Genomic DNA, 10,437 nt, shown 5'->3' on the forward strand with positions numbered 1-10,437 from the left:
CATGGACTTGGGGGAACGGATCCTCCTTATCCTCCTCGTCTTGTTCAGGGTTCTTCTCACTCGGTTGTCCTTCACTGAGCCCCTGGATCAGGAGACGGCACTGCCGAGTGGTGTGCTTCGGGTATATGGGGTTGCCTTCCTCGTCCATCTTCGTGTGAACCGGACAAGGCTGGTCCAGGATGGGATTGTTGAGAGGCTTCTTCTTGGGGGTAAACTGCACTTTCCCTTTGCCCTTGAACTTGGCACTGGTTACAGCGGCAGCTTCTGCTTGCGGTGTGGGAGGAACTTTTTGTTTCAGCTTCCGAGTGTTACCTCCATCGACATCGCCGACTGTCTTGTGTTTGCCGCTCCGGATGCGGTCCTCTTCTTCGCCATTTGCGTAGCGAGCTTCTATCTCCATCATCTTACTCATGGAGATGTCGCCCGTTCGACCCAACTTCAAGTACAGTTCTCTATACCGCACGCCTGCCTTGAAGGCGCAGACTGCTTGATGCTCGGTGACGTTCTCCACCGTGTGGTAGAGAGTTGTCCATCGCTGGATGAAGTCGCGCAAGGGCTCATTCGGCTTCTGGACACAGTGCTGAAGCTCCACAAGGCCTGTAGGGCGCTTGCACGTCCCTTCGAAGGTTCTGATGAACACTCGGGCTAGATCTGCCCAACTGTAAATGCTTGAGGGGGCCAACTGGTTCAGCCAGGCCCGGGCCGAGCCGTCGAGCATCAGAGGGAGGTGTTTCATAGCGACATGGTCGTCCCCTCCTCCGATCTGGACTGCCACTTGGTAGTCGTCTACCCATGTTTCAGGCTTGGACTCCCCTGTGAATTTACCGATTCCCGCTGCCAATCGGAAGTTGGGCGGGATGTCGGCCGAGCGGATGGCTCGACTAAAACACTCGGGGCCGGACACGATGGTCCTGCTGCCACTCGGACGATCCATATCGCACCCATCGCGGTGGGCTCGACCCCTGTCGACTCTTCGCTGGGCGATTCGCCCTCTTGCGTCGGGTCTTGGGTCGTAAGTATCACTGACTGAACGCCGATCATCATGATGTCGGGACCCGTAAGGACCACCCCGCGGAGGGGTGCGTGAACGGCGGCGATCTTCACGGATCAAGGAACGGCTGCCTCCCCTGTGGTGTTGATGGGAACCAGGGCTGTGGACCGATCGGTGCGTGTTTGCGTGGACGGAACTATTGTAGATCCGATTGTGCGACTGGGAGACTGCCGAATTCTGCTGCTGCGCCGTACGCAACAGAGCTCGGATCTGCTCGATTCCTCTTCTTGCCTGTGAATCAGTCAGCTGGAGGGAGTCGGCAATCTGAGCAGCCACAGCCAAGTTGAGGAGAGGTGTGCGGAACACCTCCACGTTGCTCCGCCGAGTGTGCCGACTAGCAGAACGACGAGGTGGACGACGTGCACCGGATGCTTCGCCGATTTCGTGCTAGCCCCGGCCGGCTTGACGGGGATCTTCATGGGAGTTGGCCATGTGTACTTCTGCTGCAGGCCCACGACCCGCGTACTCGGAAGGGAGCTCAGTCGGAACCGAGCCCGAGCACTGGGAACGCGGGGCAACCACAACGAACTCCAGAACTGCCACTTGAGAGGACGCGATCTGACGCGCTGGGGCGTGCTGCACCCAACGTTGGAGACGCGAACTGCGAGACCGCTTGTTGCGGCGCATGGCGGGAGTGCAAGCCGATAATGGAGCCGATTGTTGGAGAAGAAGAACGCCGCGAGCGCCAGCACGGAAGTGTGTGGCCCCGCGATGGGGAAGTGCCTCGACGTCGAGAGGCGCCTCCCGAAGCCACGCCGAGTCGTCGATGGTGAAGGTGAGAACGCCGAAGAGGATCTGGTGACCCATGCTCGAACCTCCACCAGACGACATGATGAAAGGAAGTAGTGGCAAACTCGCCGGAAGTCGCTTAGACGCCTGCCCCACGGTGGGCGCCAACTGTCGTGGGTATAAGCCTGACAGTAGATTTGTAGGGTACGAATGAGATTGGCAGAGTCCTAGCTACGGCGAGGTTGTATGAGTTCAGGCCCCTCTACGGTGGAGGTAATAGCCCTACGTCTCAGTGCTCTCAGAGCTTGTTACCGAGTGTAATATGGAATACAGTGATTTGCTAACCCCTTGACCAGTGGGGGAGGGCGGCTTATATAGAGTGCGCTGCCCTCCACAACGGTTCTGACTCAGGGGTGGAGTAGTGGCGATTGAATGCATACGTTACAGGTAACATACGCTCTAAATGCTAATAAACGCACCCGGAAACGTACGGCAGTTTCACTCCAGAGACGTTACGACGTACCGAGTGTATCCAGTCGGTTGGCCTGGTGCCATCCGAATGCTAGCTTCCGACTGGATGATTCTGGGCATGTTACCGACTGGATGATGGGGACTCCTTAATTCAGTCGGGGTTGACTTAAGGTCCTACCCTTTATGTGGGTAGTCCTTGGGTAGGACATGTAGGGCAGGCCTATGACCCTACCCTAGGACTATGACCCCATCAGTGATATATGGCAGTGTCAGACCTCTGACGGTATATATCACAACTCCCCGTCAATCTGGGTGTCCATTCGAAATCTTCGTGTGCAATCTGTCGTGGCAAGTGGACGACTCATGGTTGGAGAAGCTGTTCAGCACGCACGGCAAAGTAGTTGATGCTAGAGTAGTTTACTATGAGTGCAGAGGAGGGGCCAGGCATTCAAGGGGATTTTGTTTGTCACAATGGTGACAGAGGAGCAATCCTACTGCACGATAAATTCTCTCAACAAGCAGGTCAGTGTAACAACTGGTTGATTTCAGTGTCAACTAAAAAAATAATCTGATTTTCACTTTGAATCTCTGCAGATTCTGGAGGGACGTACCCTTCGAGTGAAGGTTTCAAGGGAGAAGCCACAACAAGGCTACTGAAGATATATGTAGCACGCCTGATACTGCTCAAGGCCTCCTCTGAAATGCATGAATTGAAAACCAGAGTTTAGGGAAAATGCAGGAACTATAGTGCCATGCCTTGTGCAATGATACAGGAAAGTGAAGTACGTACATGAATTTTCAATATTGTTCATCTAGGAAGTTCTATAAGAACTCCGCAGGTGTTAGGACAGAGAAGTTCCCAAGAGACCAGAGAAAACTTCCATGAGATTGAGACCTCATGTTTCTTCTCTGAAACTCATTTTAATTAGACCATTTCATTTCATAGGAAAATGGCATATCAATACTGAAGTGTGATTTCTTCATTTGAAAGTTGAATGGCATTGCAAAGGTAAAAAGAAATTCATAGGTTTCAAATTGTTCAGCTTTCTCTCCACTTTTCCCTTGTATTAAAACTATTTTCATATCTGGTTACTTCACAGACCTCAATTTGTGAAACAACTCAATTGTTTTGTGTTGATGATGGCGCCAAAAGAAAAACTGAAAGAAATGCCACAATTGTAACTTTGTCACGTGCTGAAACTTAGGTGGCCCCCTAGCTGGTTTTTATGATCTATAGCAAAGGGACTAACTTTTAACTGATCCCAAAGATGCAAAGAAACTAATGGTTGATAATATACTGGAGCAGGTTCTTTAATATTTGTAAGTAGGCATTCTTTGTTTCAAGGTATGGAGAAGAACAATATTTTAGACGAGTACTTAAACTATTGAGAATAGGGCTTTCAAATGGTACTGAAACTTCCGCTAAAAAATGCTAATGAAACTTAATTTAGACATGGTTTCGGTCTTGTATCAAATGTTTATGCTGATTGAAACTTAATTTGGCATTGTTCATGCGTCACTCAAGCCCAACAAATGGGATTGTGGTAACTGAGATTACAATGTTTGTTGCATATCAGTTACATTTCTTTATGTTTGCGCTCCATTGAAATCCTATATTTTGTATAGTAGTATCAAAATGCTTCTTTCGATGCACAACAGTAAAGTGAGCCATAAAACTAAAGTTAATTATCTCTTGGGCAAATGAAGAGTGCATAGTCCTAATTTATATTCCAAATCAACATAGTAGTGCTGCAGGTAATATTATGTATCCATTTAGCTCTATGAAGAATCTAAAGTCCATCTGCACAATCAAAGGCTTCATTGTTCTCTCTTTAAAAAGGCTTGTTTGGTCATAGTTCGTTGGCAAAGGTAAGATTGTGGAAATATTTTTTCTTTTGAGAAACCTTGCAGCGACTGGGTGGCCACTCGTTAATTTTATAACATACACAAAGTTTGTCGTCTTTACAAGGAATCAACCAAAAGATATTTAAGTCTCAAGAAAAACATAGCATGCAAATTTATATGGTGAAGTTTTAATGCGCACTTGGTTTACTTATTGCAAAGAGACTAGGCTGAAGTATGTTGACATTTTAAAATTATCATATAGACTGACTTATTTTTTTTACTTTATGTACTATAATATTGTACATTGCATTCTGGTTCACTCGCATGTTTGATTGGGAAGGCCTTGAACTGCTATGATTTAATTTTTGGAGCATGTTTTTTGTATTGATATGAAATATTCCAATTATAAGAATTGAATTGTTTTATCTAATAATTATCTTATATGCTCATCTATTCCAATGCGGAAACTGCAGCTAATTATGAACCTATACTCATTAACGGATTTTCTAAGTTATGTTTGCGCATTTGGCAATATGAAAAAGTCTGGCCACAATGACGGCACATAGTGTGGGAGAGGAAGAGAAGCTTGTATCTTCCCCTTTATTATTTTTATGTAATCATCATCACGGTTTTCACCCACACCCATCCAAAGAAGATTAATATGTAGCAGGGTTCATCCGGCTTGCATGTCATGCGCAGGTTAGTTGCATAGTCCGCAAAACTGCGCTGAAAGGCTGAAACGACCATGACCTACTCGCCGATAGCACCGAAGCAAGCCATAGGATCGTTTGCCACAACAGCAGGGTGGTCAAACCCGCCGCATTTGGAAGCAGCCAACAACCATCCTTATTAATATTGACGCTCTTGTGGCTCAACGAACCAGTCTGAAAGAGTCAGGTGATGATGATTCTTCAAGAGGAAAATGGACAAACACAAGACAGTGATGTTTATTACAAAACATTCACTATTGTCGTGCCTGGCATGTGTTTTTACTATATTTAAATACACTTTGATCTAATTTATTTATTTCAATATATTTTGTCTTCTATGAACGCATCAACAACTTCTATATTTAGTGGAAGCCTCACCGGAAAAATCATCGGGTTTGGAGTGTCATGTGGAGCTATGTTTGATCAACGTGTGTGTCTAATTTTTTTTGTTCCGTGGCAACGCACGGGCACTAAGCTAGTTAACTATAAAGAATGTAGAAACACTATGACAACCAACTATCCTAGCACATTACTTAAAGGACAGGGAGAGAAGTTGATGTCTGAATATAGAGTGAATCACGTACTATCATCTATTTAAGTATGTAGTTGCTGAAATGTGCTTCCGTCGTGAAAAGTAAACACAGTGACAAAAATAAATAGTTACAGAAATCAGCTGGCATTAGCCAAAAAAAATCAACTTGTTACCCACCATAATGGCAAGCATAGCTTTCAAACTGTACAATACAATATCTAAGATTGTATTATGAAAAGAGCGTAGATGATAATAATTTGAATGGCCTACAACTTTACAAAATACTACTACAATACCTATCGCTGGTCAGATTGTTTCAGAGCAAGAAGGGGATTTTGTATAACTTTAAAGAGTTTCAGTATAGTCAGTAGAACTACGGCACCTACACCTTTTTGCTCTCCTCCGCTATTGGAAGCCCCTTGTATTTCTGTCTGGGTGAGTTGTACCAGGTACGTGTGTGGTACAGTGCATTTAAGCCAATTGGGTTGGCAACTGAATCATGTATAATTACAGATATTCGTTGTACTGAACAGGTTAACCAAAAAAGGAAAAAAATTGCATGTGTTGGCCAGACCCAAAATACTACTCTCTCCGCTGATTTCAGTTACTCTGTCTTTTGCTCTGAAACTCTGAAGGAGGCACCATTCTAAAACACTATGTCTGCGTCCCTCCCCATTAAGCATCGAGCAGTGTCTGAAGCTCCTCCATACGATACAAAATGGCATCAGAAGATTTACATGTTGATCCCATCGAGTAGAAATAAAAGATCACTTACATAGGTAAAAATTCACTCACACCTTGGATGTCCAAAGCCTGCTTACCCAGTTACTACAAAAAGAAACCAAGTAATATATGTATGAAACAAGATTTGGTGCATCAGGTATCTCTGGCGAGCCCTTCTATACAATTGTACATATTGATTGTGTACGTCAAACATCTCATTTAATGCCAATACAACAAAACGGTCTGCCTGGCTCGGAGCACCACCTTCTTCAAAAGCATTTGAATCTACAATTTAGCTCGTCGACTGAGTCAACTATATATAACTGATCAAACTTAGGAGTCTCATTGTCTGCAGGTATCAAAGAACCAATACGATGATATACGGAACTACCCATCTGGAAGACATATGGCCCATTTCCCATATTAACACTCTCATCAACGTGGGTACCAAGCGAGGTAAAACAGAACAAAGAATTGTAATGTCTAATCAACCTCAGAAATTCAGGTGAAGCATCATCACCATCAAATCGAAGCAAGTCTTTTAGTGGAAAAGGCAAATCAGGAAATTTAGGTATGGAAACTTTGTCGGCACAACAGCAAGCATTGTAAACTGGCAAGTTAAACCTGCACCCTTAGAACGTTCTTGAAACCAATACAAAGCATTGCAAGTATCACACATGTACTCACGGCCTCCATAGTATGAACATCCGGGAGCAGTTGCTGCCATCCAAAAAAAGGCAATATAGATTTATAAATCATAATAACTAAAAAGTAGTTATCCAACAATGTTGGGACATGTACTGTGCAAATGGTAAATAGTGACTGGCTTTACACACATTCTGTTTCTGTCTATAATTTGGTAGTCCCTAAGCACACGAGAAAACCTGGATTCATTATATGAGAGCTTATTTGACCATGATATCCTTTGTGGGAAAGCATGTTTTTTTTGCTAGCATTTTTTTGTCCTTTAAAGAGATGACCACGTATAGATAAGATTCTATTTGAATTCACTATATTTGTATGGAAAACTGATAACTGAACATCACACCGTAGAAGAAGGGTAAAAGCATCTACCTTTCAACAAATCGGTGTGATCTTTGGGGAATGGAGGCGCAAGTTTTTGAACTGAAAACACAACCATGAGCACCAATTAAATAAGCAAGGAAAAGATAGCATGAAAACAATAACATGGTCATTATGCGAATTTCATACTTTTAATTTTGCCCGACCGATGCTTCCAAATAAACTTTCTCTTTCTCCTATTCAACCTAGCTTGCACAGGATGACCATACGTCAGAGGGAACACTGAAGAAGGAGCAGATTAATCGAAAAGGGAGTAAATATGAGTAAATAATGAAAATGTAAAGGACACAACACATACCCAGAGGTGTCGAATGGGCGCCCACTATACGTTGAAAACCAGAAATAAACGATGGTCCAGAGGTCGACGAATAATGAACTGGTTTTTGCAAGGAAGCATGCCTAAAAGATCAAGTTGGTAATGTAGAACAATCGCGTCGGTTGATAATAGAAGAAAATGCACATATAGTGGAAAGCATAAGAAAACAGAGGCGAATGAGCATGAGGTGCTAACTTCTGATGGAAAACTGAAACATGACAAAGAGAAGAAGTGAACCTGGAGAAGCCGAGAGAGGATACTTTTCTTATGTGGATTGTCTTGAATAGGATGCTTCCCCTGACAAATGTCTCGACGACGGCGCCATGCTTCAGAAGGATCTGCAAGCTCATCTGAAAAAGAAAAAAAAACTGTGAACATACAAAAGGAAGAACTAAAATACATACTAGTTGAATGAAAAAGGCAAACAACAGCAGGAGCAGCTATACGAACAAATGAAGCACTCGCAAGACACACATGGATGGCAAAAGATGGAGAACGGGGACACGGGGTGCTGAGGAAAAATTGCTGCCCACATATATATACCCGCGGAAGAACAAAACAGAGAATTTGAGCCTGTAGAAGCCGGGTCACCAGATGGATTAAGAGGTGGATTGGTGCCCTCTCTCAAAGTGTCCGCCGAAGAAGAAAACAGAGGATTTAAGCCTGTACAACCAGGTCCATCAGATGAACTATGATGTGGCAAAACACGACGAACTCGTGGTGAACCACGCCGACGAAGACGATAAGGCGCAGCGGCCGATCGATGAGGCGAAGAAAACGGAGGAGCAAAATATCGAAGAGATCGATGGAGGGATTGATGCAGAGACAGAGGGGAGTTGGACGAAGCAGGAATCAACGGAGCAGAGCGCATGTCGCCTCGCAGTAAAAGAGCAGCCGTTCGCCCGTGGCGGCGTCGGTGCTGATCGATCAGCCGCCGCAACCATGGGAACGAGCAAAGCGAGACGAAAGGAAGGCGACTCCTAAAGTGGCTAAATTTTTTTAAATATTGCTTTTTTTATTGATTTTTAAAAATACTGCGTCATTTTAAAACATTCGAAAAATATGACGGCCTCGGCCTGGCCGAGGCCAACTGGCATCACTCAGCCTTGTCGTAGTCGAGTACCACCTGTCGGCCTTGGTATGGTCGATTAGCCCCTAGTCGGTCACGTGGTAGCCGACTATTGAGCGGGCCACGTCGCTTGCACCCACTCGGCCTGGAGGGGAGCCAGTCGGCCCTGACGTGGATGATAGGCCTTTCGGTCCTAGGAGGCCGATCTGAGCCGGCCTGCTCCCCCTCCCCTTCGTCCTCCTCCTTATCTCTTTCTTCTCTCCTTCTCTTCTTTCCTTCTCTGCTCATCTGAAAACTTTGTATCTCTACACTAAATCCTAGTAGATTTTGCCATATTGTCCACCGTAGCTGTATTGTATAGGGTTAGGACAGCCAAGCCATCCGTCTCACTCGCGATGGGGTAGTTCGTTGTGGTTGTGTTGAACATTTGTTTGGTGGTTGTGGTGGAGGTTGAGGTGGAGGTGGTGGTGGTGGTGGTGGTGGAGTGTGGGTGAAGGTGGTGGTTGTCGTGGAGTTGGAGGTGGTGGTGGTGGTTGTTGCGTTCGTTTTTTTTTCTCGGTGTTCGTCGGTCATCGTTCATCGTTTCTCCGTACGCTTCAAGAGTAAAATTCAACATTCGTTCCCGTAGCGTTGTGTAAAATTCAACATTTGTGCCCATAGAATTCGTTCTCGTCGAGCTACGTGTTTCAGCCAACACCACAACATCACAGTCCCACTGCGGGTTTCATGTTTCAGCCACATCTGTAACACTCTGGTTTTCGCTCCCTGATTTTTTTCATTTGCGGGATTTGACCCCCATCTTTTTCTCGGATTATCAGATTTCTTTCATCCTAGGAATGTGAAGAGGGTCATCTAGCCTTGCCTTCCCTAAATTCTCCCCAGTTTAGCCGTTCCACCCAAGACCTTTTCTCGGGGTTTTGCCGTCAAAATCCTACCTTCCGAATTGCTGGAAGGGAAACCCTGATCTCTTCTGTCTTAAAGTAACCCCAATTTCTTTTGGCCTATTGCCTCCCAAACCTTTTCCCAATGATCATCCTTCATCTTTGAACCCTGGATATGCAAAAAGATTGCCAAGTCATTTGCAATATTTTTGATTTAGAATTAATTCCTTTTTCTGCGAGTTAACGGAATTAAATCCAGGAAAATAGCTATCCATCTCCAAAGCTCATGAAACCTTGTAGAGATATTCTTTGTGATCATATTGAGCTCCCATAAAATATTGGCCATCATAGCATAAGGGAAAATTGCATTTTCCTATTTAATGCCAATATAGCATTTTGGACAGTTTCTAAAGGAACTACCATTTTGGTAGCCAGGAAAAATCCCAAATAATTTGTGGAGCTTCTCCTATCCTTATATTCATCATTTCCATCAAAATCCCAAGTTCCCTAGTTCAAATTTTGAGCACAACATCAAATTGCAAATTCTGTCCAATTGGGAAATTTGCAAAGTAAGTGCTCTATTCCTTGATCTCCTTGAGCTGAAACTTTTCATAATGGTTTACATTGTTAAATCACTAGTGAATACCAAAAATAAGCTCAATCCCTCTCACCATCTTTTCCCAGCAGTTTTGCTAAGTTTCTGCCCATTTGGAAGCTCTGTGAAGGAAGTACCCTCTAGGAATTTTCAATTGAGCTGAAACTTCTCCAGTATCTACGCTTGATCAAATCGTCATCTTTCCCCAAGTTTGAGCCAAATTCATTCAGCCATTTGAGCCCAGCTTGAAATTCTAGTTTCTGGACCATTTTGTGGTTTGTGAAGGAAGTGTATGCAAAGAGGGTCCAGAAGACTTCAAATTTTGCAAGCTTATAGTTCTTCCTATCCTATTTTCATTTTGACAAAGATCCAACTCCAATTGTCCACTAATTTCCCCAGAAACAACCACAAACACCTTTATATCAGGATCTG

At 44.5% G+C, this 10,437-nt stretch overlaps 1 protein-coding gene across 1 annotated transcript; it reads right to left on the reverse strand.

Moving 5' to 3' along the window:
- Window positions 1-6,092: 6,092 nt before the first annotated feature.
- LOC123406563 lies at window positions 6,093-8,416 on the reverse strand. The gene is made up of 5 exons (XM_045099917.1): window positions 7,698-8,416; window positions 7,443-7,543; window positions 7,274-7,329; window positions 7,136-7,186; window positions 6,093-6,781 (listed from the first exon to the last, which is right to left on the reverse strand). Exons 1-5 carry the CDS (start codon window positions 7,860-7,862, stop codon window positions 6,603-6,605), a joined length of 552 nt encoding a protein of 183 aa, XP_044955852.1. The 5' UTR covers window positions 7,863-8,416; the 3' UTR covers window positions 6,093-6,602.
- Window positions 8,417-10,437: the final 2,021 nt, after the last annotated feature.

Source organism: Hordeum vulgare, chromosome 1H (assembly GCF_904849725.1).
Source record: "Hordeum vulgare subsp. vulgare chromosome 1H, MorexV3_pseudomolecules_assembly, whole genome shotgun sequence".
Lineage (NCBI taxonomy): Eukaryota > Viridiplantae > Streptophyta > Magnoliopsida > Poales > Poaceae > Hordeum > Hordeum vulgare.